General features: G+C 38.7%; 1 protein-coding gene across 2 annotated transcripts; it reads left to right on the top strand.

Moving 5' to 3' along the window:
• Nucleotides 1-4287: 4287 nt before the first annotated feature.
• On the top strand, nt 4288-9066 carry sec22bb (SEC22 homolog B, vesicle trafficking protein b). 2 transcript variants are annotated; one of them, XM_010730172.3, is made up of 6 exons: nt 4288-4559; nt 5653-5664; nt 6120-6229; nt 6382-6542; nt 8128-8274; nt 8444-9066. In XM_010730172.3, exons 1-6 carry the CDS (start codon nt 4485-4487, stop codon nt 8596-8598), a joined length of 660 nt encoding a protein of 219 aa, XP_010728474.1. In that variant the 5' UTR covers nt 4288-4484; the 3' UTR covers nt 8599-9066. The 2 variants fall into 2 exon arrangements, with proteins under 2 accessions (XP_010728474.1, XP_010728475.1); XM_010730173.3 differs by lacking the exon at nt 5653-5664 and having other exon boundaries at nt 4289-4559.
• The last annotated feature ends 8009 nt before the right edge of the window (nt 9067-17075 follow it).

Here is a 17075-nt window from a genome sequence, read left to right as displayed (position 1 = left end):
ATTTATTTTGAAAGGCTGCTTAACAAATACAAGTACGAAGCAAATAACAACCTGGTTGCACTTCACAGAATATACTATATGAGTTTGTAGATTGCCATTAAATTCTGCCAAACATATAACATATTTTAAGCATAAAGTTAAGCTTAAAGTTAACTTTAAATCTGGATTCTGTGAGGTGTCACATTTCTAGAAAGCTGTGCCACCCATTAAGGCATAAGACATAACCACCTGCAGCTGTCTCAGTTGGGATCAGTAATCCTCATGGCGACCAAAGCCTGGTTAAGAGTTTGGGTTATGTTGGTTATGTTGAATGGAGGTCAATGCTGTGTGTGTGTGTGTGTGTGTGTGTGTGTGTGTGTGTGTGTGCGTTTGTGTGTGTGTGTGTGTATAATGCATACTTTGAACAAAACATCATGTTTATCCTCGAAAAGTCGAAATATCGAACTACAAAAAATAAATCACAAAAATAAGTGATGTTTCCATGCATTAATTAATGCTCATGCTATGACTGACATGATGAGTTCACACTTCATAGATCATCAGTTAAAGAATTAAAGGAGTTAATTCACAGTTAACTTATACATCATATACAATCATGTACATTTACATAATAAACACAAGATAGATAACATAAATTGCATAAATAAAGTTTTATTTAAATAATGAATAAACAAAGTAACTGTGATGATCTCAGGATGAACTAATCTCATTGGTTAGCAATGAGGAATTTATGATACGTCCTGCATTTATTAATGTGTTAAATCATCATGAGTCATGCATTAGTTAAGCATTACTTAAGTATGTGGTTTGTACCCTCATTGTCAAGTGTTGCCCTTTATTGTAACACAACCTGACTCCCTGCAGCTGCAGTGGGGCTGATGCCATGTTAACAGAGGGAGCCTGGGGAATAAACACAGAGGAAAGATGATATAGGGTGGCACTTTGATGGTCCCCATGAGGACAGTGGGCTGTTGTAGCAGAGGAAAAGATTAATAATGGAACGTATAAGTGGCTATTACAGAGAAAATAGGGATTAGATTATGCAATAGCCATATCCACCCCATACATAGAGTGGGTAGAGTAGTGAGATTATGTTTTTCTGTCAAAGTTATTATAAGGAACTGTCAGTATTTAAATAATGTTCCTTGTAAATCAAGTCATGTTCTACTCTATACCTCTGTTTTACATTGTATTGGTGTCCTTTCAATCTTCATTTCAATGTACAACCAAACTATATAAAAGAAAAAAGCATGTACACTTCTGGTCACACTTCTTATCTTGTTTTTCTCAGCTCATGCCATGTCTCACCTTCCAAAAAATGTCAGCTGTGTGGCAGACGCCGGTGGTCACTTCATGTGGGTCTGACATATCAGGGCTGCAGACTGTGACAGTGACTCCCTGTGGTCATGCCACCTGACTCACTCACAAGCCACAAAACTGAGAGGTCATGAAAGGTCTGGCAAAGTGTTTGATGATCTGGAAAGTCTGACTACAGTTGGGTCAGAGCTCTCGTTGAAATTCCTACAGGGTTGAAATCAACTATTTTAAAATAGATTTATCAGCATATTGTGCAAAAAAATGTAATATTAAAATCCTGAGCAAAGCCTTCTTCTTTTTTAGAGATGACCAAATGTCTGTAATATTATACATTTGTGAGGCAGGTGATTCTGTAAAGCCACCAATCAATTCCCATTCAGTTTATTGAAGAAAGACATGAAGCAAATAATTAAATCAAAACAATCTGTTTGGATAAAATAGGTTCAATGTCATCAGGAAATGGAAAAACTTTCATTATGTCTGTCTCACTGAGGCTTCCTCTAAAAGTGAACAATGCTGCCCTCTGTTGCAAACAACTAGATCAGCTGACTCATTGCCAAAGATCTACAGTCTACACGTGCCTGTGACTCATTTTGATCTTTGGTTGTTCCACAGTGGAAAGTACAACAAAGAAGAGGTGGAGTAAGAGTGATATAATTCTGTGCAATACGCACAGTGGAAATGAAAAGGTGTACTGGAAACAGGTTGGGCTACAATAAAAATATCACTGCTTTACAAGAATTCAGTATGTAAGCATTTGTGGCATGATTTTTTTGTGCTGACTGTGTTCAAAAGATAATTATGTCATTATTTTGACACCAGTACAAAGGTTATCACTTCCATATAAAGGCTTCTTGAAAGGTTTTTCCAATTCGCTTTTAACTGATGTTTATACTGATTTATATTAAGTGATGGGGATAATTATCTGGCAGATATTTACACAGAAATATATACTTTCACCTATTTATCAGATCAGACTAGGTCTTCTGGTAGTTACCTTTTATTAGCACTGAAGTCAGAAGAATAAGCCACAGTGAGGCGTTTCTTCACTGAAGGGCAGCAGTTCATATTTTCAAGACATATCTTTTTAGTCTCTCATATTTTTGATCATTTATATATTTGATTATGTTTTTTACTTATATTATATTTTGCCTGTATATTTTTACATTTTAATGGGCTTTATACTGTTATTATTATTAACAATCCATAATGTAATGTAATACTGCAAAATGATGAGATGGCATTTCCACAGTTTGTGTTTGGCTTTTGTGTTATTATATGAAGCAATTTGTGTTACATTGTACTGTATATTTGAACCTTTTTTTTTTTAAGAGAGATTTTTTAAAAAAGATTAGTACATAATAATCAAAATGTAAATGTCAAATTTTAATTTAATTTTTTTTCATCTGTAGTCCCTGGACAGATGTTACAGTCATCCTAAAAACAGAATATAGGATTGAATTTATATTCCATTGTTACTATTTAAAATATTCAACACAGAGGTGTTCTTAGAAGTTTAAGAGCTTCTGTTAAGGTTGTTGTTGTTGCCACCCACCACTCAGTTCACTCAGTTTTTTTTTTTATTTACATGCATTTTTAACCCCAAACACACACACAGTACAAGTACAAAGGCTCATAGACATGCACATGTGGAGAGAGAGATGGTGAAGTGACGGGCGGCCAGCCAGTGTTTTCGTTTTTTATTAGGCAAAATACCAAGATTGAATACAAACTCTCAAAGAGGGCAATAATCAGCAATACAGAGAGAAATAGTACAGTGTTGGATGCAAATAACAGTTAGGGGAATCATTAAACAAAAACACAAGAACAAATAAAATAGAGTCAAATAAATAAAATATAAATAGGCATACAAATTCGACATAAACAGAGCAGCGAAAGGTAAATTAAATTTAATGATTTAGAAAAGTAGGAGATGAGAAATATTTATTCAATTTCTTTTGGCATACTTGTTGTTTAGCCTTTTTAAGTGATGAAAAAAATATCTTGATATATATATATATATATATGTATGTATGTATGTATGTATGTATGTATGTATGTATATATATCACATATCATCATATATATAGATAGTAGATATATATATATATATGTATTGCTATTATATATATATAATGATAGAAGTATATATTATATAATATATATAATAGAATATATAGTATATATATATATATATAGATAATATATAGATGTATATATAAATAGAAATATTATATATATATATATATATATATATATAGTATAGATATTATATATATATAGATATATTATAATATAATAATATCTATGTTAATGCTTGCATTAAAAGCGGCTTAGGGAACATTCTTATTTATGGTTCATCTTGCAAAAGCCATCTACGCAGAATACACGCAGAGGATGCTGCAAGTTAATCTAATGATCCTGTTCTTCGATTACTGAATGCACAAGCAGGTTTATTGATTGACAGGAGCAATTACGACTATTTTAACATAGCAGTTTTATATCCTTGTCTGTCATTTAAATAGAATCAGCTTTATTGGCTGTATACATGTGTACACAACAAGGATTTTGAAATTTTAGGTTGCAAAAAAGATTTGAATGAATGAATGAATAAGAAATAAATAAATAAATATATAATGATTTTGATATTTATATTTATATTTATATATTCATAACCAAATCTTTTCTTGAGAAATTCTGCCATGTCTGGATAGATTTTGTTAATGAATTAAACAGAGCAGTGAAAGGTAAATTAAATTTAAATATGATTTAGAAAAGTAGGAGACGAAAAATATTTAGGCTCATTTTTTTTTGGCATACTTGTTGTTTAGCTTTTTTAAGTGATGAAAAAAAAATATGTTGAATTCATTAATAAAACAAGAAAAAGAAGATTTAGAGTTTCTTTGCGTCAAAGTCAAAGCAGGGCGGAACTATTAGCTGTGTGGCTTATATTTCCTCATCTGGGAAAAGGCGGACGGACTCTTTTAAACTGTGACACAGAAAGCTGCAGCGTTTCCGGCCAGCTCAGCGCATCAGCCCGTGGTGTGTTGTCATTTTTACAGCCTGTCACACTCACACACGAGCTGCCGCCGAGTGTTACCTGTCCACCTGTACGCGATCAGCGAGGGAGCCGCGGAGACAAACACCGGGGACACACTTCAGGAGAGATGGTGCTGCTGACGATGATCGCTCGGCTGGCGGACGGGCTGCCCTTAGCCGCGTCAATGCAGGAGGACGAGCAGGTTAAAGAACATTTCTCTTCCTCTCTCTCTCTGTTTGTCTGTCTGTGTTTGCTGTTTCACCACAGGCTCGATCAAACCAAACGCTCACTTTAACTCCTGCGTCAGGCCTGTGCACCCTGTGCTTTATTTACACAAGGCAACAACACTTGAAGCCTCCTGATCTGCAGCCACATCCTGTTACAGATCATTAATTTAAACCCTTTACAACTTCAGAGAAACTGTTTGAGTCTAAACTAGGCCAGAAACAGGTCAGTGTGTTGAAACAAACCCACCAAAAAACACCCTCAAAATATAAAATATGCCTCTGTGTCAGGCTGTGAGGGCTGAATTAAGTCAATCACACCTGATTAAAGGCACATTTTAATCATTAGAACATTTCAGATCAGCTTGACCCATATATATTTGACAGATTTTTACCCTATAGAGGATTATATATATGAATCTGGACCTATAAATGATTTAAAAATGTGATTATATAAGAATAGAAATCAACATATGTTTGACATAAATTAGAAACACAGTGTCATTGTGTCTGTGTTTATATAGTTTCTCCACCAGAGGGCGCTGACACGTTACAGTCATTTTACCAAGCAAATCTAGGTTAATCTTATTTTATATATTTTATAAAATGCATGTTTATGTTTTAAAAATGATCATTAATACTGGGACCGCCCTGCAAAGCCTACAACTGTCTATAATGTCCCCATGCGGGACATGCATGTCACACCCTGTACCTGCTGTCTATGTATCGATATTGGCATCAGAAATCCTGTGTATCATGTTTATTTAGGTAAAAATGCTGTTTATCATTTACTTATTGTGGTTTTTAAAGGTCTAAGCAGTTTACACAGGCTACTGAATAAAATGCTGACTGTATTGTATGTGATTCATTCATTTTATGTTTGTTTTCCTACATCACGACTCCTTATTCCCTCATTTTGTGAGACACACACACACACACACATATATACACGTGTTAAAATGTTTTGAAAATGGATGGCATTGTAACATGTTGAGCTGTTTTATTATGTCTGGGCATGACTTGCCAGGAGTCTAACGTTTTTCCCTCACTCTCTTGTTTGCTTTCAAAAAGGGAAGTGAAAAGGTTTGTTGTGTCTTCGCTCTGTCATACGTGTTTTCTGTGATGCTACAGTGTCGCTGTAAAGAATCATTTGCTTTGAGTTAAACAGCACCAAAAGAAATGAAACCACACACACCACACCGGCCCAAATGCTGACCGGAAACAATTCATGGCTAATATTGCCTTCAGTCTCAGATGTAGCATCGCAGTCCTTTATGTCAACTGTTTATTTCCAGCACAAAAATTAACATCATCAAAGAAAATAGCATGAAATCTGGACTGTAGGTGGTCACTATTTTTGTCTGTCTCACCAAACACATAAGCTTAACACCACATTCAACTACTTTGGTATCACATTTGCTTGCTGATAAATGTAAATGTGGCAAACACAGAACAAGTTCTTGCACTGATTAAAGACATTTGCATTATCTGTGTGAGTCATGTGATCACTGGTGTTTCTTTGTTTTGTTTTTGTTCAGCTGGGTCGGGACCTTCAGCAGTATCAGAGTCAAGCTAAGCAGCTCTTCAGGAAACTCAATGATCAAAGTCCATCACGCTGTACTTTAGAGGCTGGGTCCATGTCGTTTCAGTGAGTATGATCATGAACACGAGCACAGTTCAAACTTATTCAGAGTTATTTCCCGAGTGGTTTTCTTGACAGTTGTGCCATAAACGACATGTTGAGCATGCATCGTTTTTTTTTTTCTACTCTAACCACATTTTTTAAAAATCTCCTTGTAGCTATTTTATAGAGAAAGGAGTGTGCTACCTTGTGCTGTGTGAAGCCAGCTTTCCAAAGAAGCTGGCCTTCGCTTACCTAGAAGACCTGCAGGCAGAGTTTCATGAGCAGCATGGAAAGAAGGTCCCCACTGTTTCCCGGCCCTACTCCTTCATTGAGTTCGGTAAGAAGAAAAGAAAGCAGGGGGCAACTGAATAACTGCTCTCTGGGCTGTATGTTCACAGCACGGATGTTAAATGAATAGCAGTAGTCTAACTACATTTTGATACACAGTAGATAGTAAACAGTGTTTTGTGGTGGTCTACTTTAAACCCTGCTACAACTAGGGTTGAAGAATTCCAGGAATTTGTTGGAATTAAAGGGAATTTATGGGAATACACAGGAATAAACCCGGGAATTTACCAAATTGGACCTGGACCACACTTTTGAGCCCATAGCATAAGACTATTGTAGCCACACATTTGAGCTTGTGGACAACATAATAAATAAAATAATTCAAACTTGATTAGAGTTCTTCTTACAAACAAATCTGAAGTGTCATGTCACGCATGGATGTCTGCTTATGACAAAACAAAATGTATTTATATAAAATAGATTTATGTTTGGATATGATAGAGTTTGTTTAAATTACTCCCAATTTCCGGTTAATTCCCATAAATTTCCATAATTCCCATGGTGTTTCTGATTTGGAATATTTCCAAAATTCCCCAGATTAACTTCCCATGGAAATTTGCAACTCTAACTACAACCCAGTCACCACCACTCATTTTCACACATGCATAGCATAAATAATAAGATAAAATAAATAATAAATAAATGTTTAGCTGAGTTATTTATTTGTTGTCGACAGTCAGGCCATCGGTATCAGTCCTAAAAAGGGACGGCAGGGTTTGTGAAAGGTCCTTAGGGAACCTCTTATGGGGGGAACCTAATCCTCTCAAGCGTAATGTGCTGCAGTACCTCTTGAATCCATCTATTATAAGTAGGTCGGGAGGAATGTGTCCATTTAAGGAGAATGAGCCTCTTAGCAAACAGAGTGGCGAATGCAATTACGTGTGTGGCTTTGGGTGAGTTAGGCAAAGAAAGGATTCCCAGAAAGGGCAGCGAGGGGAGTCGGAGACACCAAGACACCACGGAGTGTTTCAAATATCGCAGACCAAAACTCTTAATAATTGTGTGCATGACCAAAACATGTGGATACAGTCAGCAGGTGATCGTTTACATCTGTTGCGTGTAGCAGTTCTGCCTGCGTATATCTCGCTCTGGTGAAATGGACTCGCCTTAGACATATAATCATATAATCTTAGCCATCCACTCATCTGATATGACAGTGTTTGGTCTGCTTTAAGGCTTCAGATTTGAAAACTCATTGGTAGTGAAAAAAAATAATGCCTCAGCCTGTGTCAGCTTATCTCTGTGGGCAACGACTCACTGCCACACCACTGCATCCCCTTTTCTTGGCAGTTTCTTGGCAGATCACAACGGAGCCTCCAGGAAGATTTCGCCCTGGATTACGAGTTACATTTCTTAAATTACGGCTCACTGGTTTTTTTTCTCGCAGCGCTGCTCAATTCTGCATCAGTTCCCTATCCCACAGTGCCTTGGAAACACAATCATGTCACGTCCAATAGAAACAGGAGCGAACTCAGACGCTGCGTTGCATAAAGTGGATCTTCTAACGTCTAATGACCTGATATTAATCCATCAGAGTGTGAGCAACTTAAATTATTTGTGCTGCTCCTTCACAGACACCTACATCCAAAAAACCAAGAAGTCGTACATAGACAGTAGAGCGAGGAGGAATCTGGGCAGCATCAACACAGAGCTCCAGGACATACAGAGGATCATGGTGGCTAACATAGAGGAGGTGCTGCAGAGAGGAGAGGCTCTCTCTGGTAAGTCCATGTTGTCTTAAGTCTGTTTGTGTCTCTTTGGGTCAAACTAATGCAGTATGACTTTCTAAATAATAAAAGTGAGAATGGATGCACCTCAGATTAATTGACCATATCTGTGTCTCTCCCCTCCTCCCCCTCTTCTCCTTCCTCTGGTTTCTCCTCCCTGCAGCAATAGACTCCAAAGCCAGCAACTTATCCAGCCTGTCGAAGAAGTACAGGAGTGACGCCAAGTATCTGAACACCCGCTCCACCTATGCCAAGCTGGCAGCTGGTGGTGTCTTTTTCATCATGCTCATTGTCTATGTACGTTTCTGGTGGCTCTGAGAGAGAGGGAAACGAGAAGAAGGAGAAGACGGAGAAGAGGAGGAAGAAAGGAAGGAGGTATTGAGGTGGAAAACGAGCTGCACAGAGTCTGCAGACGCTACGAAAAGCTGTCACCTTCGACTAGAAAAAAACAACAAAAAAAATAACAGGATCCCTGCTCTTAATAAGACTTTGCAGACATACCACCGCCCATTTTGTTCTCGCCTGTCCATGGATGTGTGATCTGAATATAAATGATGTCATAATACATAGTTTTATTCTTAACAATTACTCAGTAATGCGCTAGTAGTCGCCCTGGAGAGGGATTAGGAGTAAAATGAGCGAGCGTGTGTGCGTGTGTGAGTTTTAAGGAAAAATGAAGAGAAATTTCCTTTTTTGTGAGATTCCAAAGCTGTACTGTACTGTAACAGGACTGAATTACTCTTGTATATGTCTAATAATACAGAAAAGAGCAAAAAAAACAACAACGTTATTTATCCTGAGAACATCATATGGGTATCTGCATTCATAAACATAATCTTAGTGAGGCTTGACGGCCTGGACGACATACAGTATGCACCACAATTTTAAATAAGGCGTTCACTCTTAGGCGGCAACAACAACATATGAAAAGTAATTTAAGTAGATCATTTTTTAAAGAAGCCTTGCATTATTCTATTTCCCACGTGTTTTCTCAGTGACCTTTTTTATAAGGGACTGTACAAAAATTATTACGGGGGAAGTGGGTAGTATTGTTTTGTTTTTGTTTCTGCTAAAGGGATTAGAGTACCTTCATTTTTACTCGCCTCAAATTTATATTTCAGCCTTCGCTTCTGCGATGATTTTAAGAATCATAAAACATCGCTTTAGGACAACAATCCCGTCGCGGTTATATTTTATATTGCTCCCATCACAGTTAACTTGCAAATAAGACTGATGTGTTAAATATGAGAAACACAGAATATGCATATTTATTCGTTATCTCTACAGCAGTTGTCCACTTTAATCTTCATCATAACAAAAAGTTCAATGTGTTTAAAAGTTTTCTAATTCAGGTTTAGCCTTTTACTTAGGTTTACGTTTAAAAAGGTAGCTTTTTTTCTTTTTGCCATAAATTTGGAAATTGCTATTTCCTCTTCTAGTGCCTGTATTAGTGAGTAATACATTCAGAAAAAAAAGAGTAACACTTAGAGAGGGCCTTGTTTTTTTGTTTTTTTTAAAAAGTGAAATATAAGATTGACCTCCCGTCCCTACCCTTATAATTTTCATACAGTCCCTAACCTGACCTCAACAGTGTGTGTCCACGTCTCCTTTATGCTCTCTTCCACCGTGGCTGTACCAGGTGTTTAAAAAGATGTCTGGTCCTTTTTTAATTTTGTGTAAAGTTTACACATGTAGACTTAAAAAGTGGATTATCGAGGCTGAGAGTGTGTTTGGGTTTGTTAGACAGCCGACGTCTGCTCACAGTTGCAGAAGACATTTTCTTTCTTTTTTTCTGTTCTGTCTGCTATCTACAAATAAAATCATTTGCACAGAACATGCCTCGTCTCTGGCAGAGGACCTTTCGTTGAACTGATAATAATCAGATGCTTTTCACCTCAAACTTTCCCTGAAGCTTTATAACGTGAGCTGACATGCTTGCATTTAAAAGGCTTCAGGGAAATTCTTATTTATGGTTCATCTTTGCCAAACCATCTACGCAGAATACACGCAGAGGATGCTGCAAGTTAATATAATGATCCTGTTCTTAGATTACTGAAATGCACAAGCAGGTTACTTGATTGACAGGAGCAATTTGCTATTTTAACATAGCAGTTTTATATCCTTGTCTGTCATTTAAATAGAATCAGCTTTATTGGCTGTATACATGTGTACACACACAAGGATTTTGACACTGTAGGTTGCAAAAAAGATATGAATGAATGAATGAATGAATGAATGAATGAATTAAAAAAAAAAAATCAAAAACAAAATACAGTGTCCATACAGGTCAAACTGTACCTGTGCAAGGTTGTTTGGTGCAGAGAGTAGAAAATGTTAGTGTACAGTCTGAGGATGTTTGCGTGAGTGTAACTTTTACAGCAGGTTTTCCTATTACTTTCTAAATCATTTAAAGTATGCAAAAGACTTCCAGGAAAGCAACCCTCCATATATATTCTGAGTAGGAAACTGATTCAGAAGGCACTCCCAGGTGTTTTTATAAAGATATTTCTTTCAGATCTACAAAAGGTTTCGGTGGAAAGAGCCACTGGCAGTTAGTATCGCTTGCACAGGTATTGTTTTTGAAATTCTTGTGCTATTTCGTGAACGGTGGTGATCCCACTTTTGGACCAGCAGGTAGCGGTGTTTGCTCACTGTTGCACTGGTGCAGTTGGGGGGGAAAAAAAATTGAAACTCAAAATCTCCCTGACTTGCAACTTCTGCTGCAGACAGAGGCCTCCTGCAAGCTGAGCTCCAAATCATAGGGTTAGATTATATAAAAATAAGATAGGTTGCAGCTTCCGGGGGGCTAAAAGAAAAAACATAACAGTAAATGCAGCATTTTTGCAGTGTACAGTGCAGCAGTCTGATTTTTCAACCTGATGCAGAACAGGAAATGTCAAAGAAAAAATGAGAAGCAGCAGAGAGTAGCGTGCCAAAAGCAAAACCGCAGGGCATAGGCTAACCTTTTCACCTCTCAAGGGAAGCGGGTATTTGCGAGTTTGGTCTCAGTTGTGATCAAAGATATTTTTCTTTGTTATCTTGTTCCACTTAAACAGCTCTCAGTGCCTAAAATATGCTTTTTGAAAACCTTTCTTTTTTATTAACAGGCCTCTTACTCGTCTGCAGTTGTGCTTCGTCGTGTGTGACACTGTCACTCATATTTTGCAGGTTCGTCTATCCTGTCTACACTGTAGTCAGTTTCGGTCATACTCATACAATTTGTTACCGTTGGACCAGTCATCCTCTCTACATTTAAAACTTTAAATCTCACTTTCAATCTGACACAGACACCTTGGATTTTCAGCTGCTAAATACTGTCATTATTTTAACTGATGATACCTTTAAAAAAAAAACTTTGTGATGTCAGAAACAAGGAAGAGAAACCTGAGCGTTAAGGTGTAAAAATGCATGTGCGCGATTATGTGTGTGTGTAAATGTCACAGTGATTAAATGAAAGGACAACATACTCCTCTCTCACTCCAGCACTTTCTCTCCTTCCTCTGCAGGTTACCATAGCAGCAGTGAGTGTGTGACAGTCATGTGAAAACGAAGCTGATTGGATTAAAATACTTTGTGTGATCAGGGGTCAGGAATACAGCGCACGTACTAAACACACACAGCCTGATTTAAACACACACAGATCCACTCAAAAACCAAGATAGGCCAGAAAGGTCACAGTGCCTTCTAAACATTTCTAAAAGTTTTCAAGAACTTGTGGTGTGTACAGTTGCCAACTCATATTACCCTATCTTGTTTAAATTTCCTGTCAAAGACACAGACGCTGCCGCAAGACTGTCCTCCCACACTCGACTTCTCCTTGTGCCATCTTAAAGAAACAGGACGTTAAAACAATGTCACCTTCACCTTTAGCCACTAAAGTCACTGAAACAGTGGAGCGTGCATATTCAAACACAGCGAGAGAGTTTCAGTCATGTTTCTGGCAAAGTCATCACACGAGCAGATGACTTACATGCAAATTCATTGATAGTCTCCTCGGGGTGCCCCCTGCATGTCCACTGCACTTCACAGATATGATCTCATTAATGGGAGGCCACACCATACAGTAGGTGTGTTTGTCCTGCTGCACTCTTGAGAGCTCTATCTTTTCCTCGACTCGAGTAGTAGATCAGTCTCTGACAGGATGTGACAAAAAAAGAACATAAAAAGACACCTGCAGACAATTTAAGCAGCGCTCTAAAAAAAAAAAAAATCACTATGTTGAGAACTAATCCAGTAAAACACAGACACGATAATGGGTTCATTTTACCCAGTATCAACACGAGCACAAACTGTCACAAACTCATCATTAGTTGCAAAGGATGCACATTGTATATATTAGTTTATTAAGGAAACATTGTTCATACTTTCCACTGCACACTGGACTCATATTTTATGGAACTTAACTAAATGTTGTTATATATTATTAAATGATAGTGAGATTGAGTTTGTGTTCACTTTCACTCACTGTGGTTGTAGTTTGACGTTTGGCACCGAAACATTGAAATTAGGGAACAACATCATGTCTCAGTGCAGTTAGCATTTGCTAATTAGCACTAAATAAAAAAGAACAGCTGAGGTCAAACTCAAAGTTTTTAACTGATGATGACACTAGATCGTCATGGGACCAAGTTTTCACAATTCTTCGGCTCATGAACGTCTGTGCCAGATTTCACAATTTCTACAACGCCATCACGTAGTTCTTGAGAAATTTCACTCAAAAGCAGAAAGGTCAACCTCATGGCTCCAGAGGAGTTTAATTCATGATCTATATATACTCATGTATCATCTATCTAATAGTTAATGAGATGTTTCAATCTGACCAACCAACAGAGCAAACATTGCCACTGAGTTAGTGAGTTGACTCATTTCAGACTAGCAATTTTAGTGTGGAGGCTTTATTTTTTTAAAATTATTATTATGATTTGACCTTTTGTTGCCTTTATTTGATATGAATCTCTGAAAAAGAGATAAGAAAGCAGAGAGAGTGAGACAGAGAGGGGATGACATTCAACAAAGAGCCGTAGGTTTGAAGAACTCAGACTTTGGACATGGTGGTGGGAAGACAGGCGCAGTAAGACGAGGATTACAACAGGGGGAAGTTGTTTCCATCTTGTCATCGCTAATGACGGTGATCAAACCAGCTTCCCACCTCATCCCAGCTGTTTCCCCCGTCTATCCTTCTTCATCCTCTTACCTCAAACTCGGGTCTAGTCCAATCAGAGCAAAGGGAAGCTGTAGAGACAGCAGCTGTATGGCAGAGGAGAAGGTCATAAAACGCAGAAGGCCGAAAGAGGAAGTCAAGGGACCTGATGAGTTATTGCCCCCCGTACGTACACACCAGGTCCTGGGAACTGGGAACTTCTCACAGGGGGGGTCAGTGTGGAGTGTTTTCCACAGGCCTGGACCTGCTCTGCGCTCTGTGTATTCTTTATCACCTCATCACAGACCAATGATGACCCCCTCACAACTAGCCGTCATAATACTGCTATTTAAAAAAAAAGAGCAGACATCAACTCTGTAATAAAACGGATGCAATAAATGATTTTTTCCCAGCACTGCACATATACACACATCTCTGAGCGCCCTTCAGGTGTGTAAGAAGAGGTTGTACACAAGCACAGATATAGAGTGGGAAGAAAGAAAGCAGGGGAACAAAAAAACATTCATACATAAATGGGTTAGGGTAGGGTGTAAATATTTTCACTTATTTCACACCGTTCCCCATGTATCTCTTCATTTCTTTGTTGGTTTATTAATAGTGTCATATCTGACACACACACAATGTTAAGTGCAGTGTTGGGCCTTGTGTGAGCAACTGAAGGCTTAAGTGTGAATTCCAGCCATGCCTGTCTTTTAGCAGCTTGTGAATTTATGATACAATTAACCCCCAGAAGATATGCCGAGCCTGCTTCACTATGGCTCTCAGCGAGTCAAACACACAAATATGCAGAGAAAAACATGGTCTGCCCACATGTTATGAATTTAGCATGGAGAATATGCAAAACATTCAGTGGAAAAGGCTCAACATGGGGAGAGATGTGAGAATCACCAGATGATGTTAGACTAAAAACAGGTAGTCCATGTTTTATGATTTGAATCTGTAATCTTTTCCATTCCAGGTCATCCATGTTTTGTTTATATTTGAACACGTATGTTTTATCTGTTTTTATCTTTCATGATAACTTCAACCCACATGCTGTGTTTCAATATCTCGTAGTATCCTTTCTTCTCTCTGTGTCCTTCATTCTCATCCCCTCCGTGTGGTAAACATGGTCTGTGGTAGATTAGTTTGACCTGCTGCACCCGTGGGCCTCAAGGGACCAGGGAACGATGACAGAGGCCCTAAATGTGCGTGTCAGTATTTTTGTGTGTTTATGTGTTGCGGTTGCTGGACATACATCTGTACTTTAATGTTTGCCCCCTTCATGTACGAGAGAATGATTGAGACGACCTTGGGTGGGAGTTGGCAGGAGGTCATGGTGTTAACTTAAGGTCCCAATAACTCCCACCATCTAAACATACCTCTACCCTTAAAGCGGTCAACAACAACCACAAGCTTCCAGTCCAAGTTGGTTTTTTTTCTGCACCAGAAAATGCTTTAAAAACATAATTGTTCATCTGTAACTGACAACTGTTTAGTTCCTTTCTAAATGTTTGCATGCTGCAGTGCTACAGTCATACTCTTTGTGCTTTCCTCACTGAATCACATGTTATAGGAGGCTTCAAACACCAAACTATATAAGTAATATGTTATTTTTATGAGGTCAAGTCATAAGAAGTGTTGGGGCATGAATAAATATTTCATCATTTACACCTTTATTTTATTTTTAGTACTATTTTGACTCCCACAACAGTTGGAACAGTTATATTCATCCCAGAGGGACAGTTTTAGAGCGCTGGGAAATGTTTGCTCTCTTCAAATGAGAATTTTGCATGCATGACTGCGTGCATATTGTGTGTGTGTGTTTGAAAATCCTGTCAAAGTAATCAAAAATCTGTTTCCTAGTCAGCCCTGGTGTTATTTTCACCTTGCATTACAAACTGTAGTCTTGTCTTGTCGTTCTAGCGTGCTCTCCTGTGTTGTCAGTGCAGCTGAATCATGTTTTAGGGTGGCTCAGGTATAATTAAGAGCACCAGCAGTGATAATGCCAGTGTAGAAGGCTGATACACCAGTCAGGACGTATGCATTAATTTGTCGTGAAGTTGTTTGTGGCTGAGGGCATTGGGAAGTGTGGCAATGTTATGTACGCATGTGTGTGTGTGGGTGGGAAGTATAAACCTTGCAAAACCCAGATGACACTGGCGGGGCTGTTATTTTCCCACAGTGCAATATAAATAGCCTGCTAGTGTGGGGTGACAGTGGGCAGGCAGGGGCGCTCAAGGGAGGATCCCATCCACACACAACAGCACATTCCTGACTACCTGGCCCTGCCAGAGCCCTAGGTCACCTTACAGGATGTGTTCTCATACACACATCTCGCCTCCTCCTCCTAACACCTTTCTTTCATCACCTGTTTCCTCACCTCTCTGCCAACTCCCCCCTTTTCTCCTCACCAAGGGTCCCTTGGCTAACATCTCTACCCACACCACGCTTGGTCACATCGGACCCTCGCAGCAGACCGCTGACTCGCCACCTTTGACCACTGTGGAACGCCATGACACACACATTTGCTCACACACACACTATCTTGGTTTCTCACGCAAACACACACTGCAAAGTGTTATTTGCAGAGTAACACATACTGCGCCATATGTTCAAAGCTAAAGGGTATCAACAGCTAATGAGGTCTGCTGAGGATGACGTTTTTCTTGTTTTGCACATTGTCTGCAACACGATGCTGTTCATTCATCAGCGTGATGATAAATCAAACAATACGACCGCAGATGACAAACTCAGCGCAATGTTAATAGGCCATAAGGTCACAGTAAATCACATCAGAGCGATTACATGCAATGGTTAGACTATGAAATTATCTATGGCTATTATTTTATGATAAAACTCAGGCCAGTAAAAAAGTAACACTTGCGCAGGTATGTTTACCTTCTTCTAAATGATCCCATGTCCACCCAAGTAAATGATTACACTGATTTAGTGCTGATTTGTGTGCTTTTTAAATTTACGTGTGCATTATCTGAGCCAGTTGTTGACATTTGGGATCATATAACCTCAAGTTCACACAGGAAAATGATTTACTGTGATTAAATACTTGGAACCCCTTGTATCAGCTCTGCAGATCTCTGTAAATTAGACACCATGTGGCTTCTCATTTTGATGACCTCGCTGCAGAGGCCAAACTTTCCCTGTTGATACTTGTGCCATAGAGATCTGAAACTCAACTTATCTTATATCATCTCACGTCTTAAACACTACTTCTTATCGTGGTCACGTCCACGGCGTCAAAACACTATCTATACCCTACAGCTCCCCTGGTTTAATTCACTGGGTATATCCACGTTCATGTCTTTTAGTCTGTTACTGATAGTGAGACACTTTTTCACAGCAGTCAAAACAGGCCAGTGAGAAAGGAGGTGATAATCAACCCTATATATACCCCTTTTAGCTTCCTGTCCCCCAGATCTGCTTACAGTAAAGACGACATTAGACAGACGATGCTTCCGGCACAACATGTGCAAAAGCATGAGGGCACAGGGGGCATCAAAACTTCACACCCGATGCACGAGGTTCGCGAATGTCTCATCTCAACGAAGCCAGCGCAAATGACTGCTAGTCAACACTAAACCTGATCTCGGTGGAGCATACATAGCTGCATTAAAGGTGCAGCGTTGTTTGCATG

The sequence above is a fragment of the Larimichthys crocea genome, chromosome XVII (genome assembly GCF_000972845.2).
Source record: "Larimichthys crocea isolate SSNF chromosome XVII, L_crocea_2.0, whole genome shotgun sequence".
NCBI lineage: Eukaryota > Metazoa > Chordata > Actinopteri > Sciaenidae > Larimichthys > Larimichthys crocea.
The sequence above is the reverse complement of the archived record's forward strand: the minus strand, read 5'-3'. Positions and strand labels throughout refer to the sequence as shown.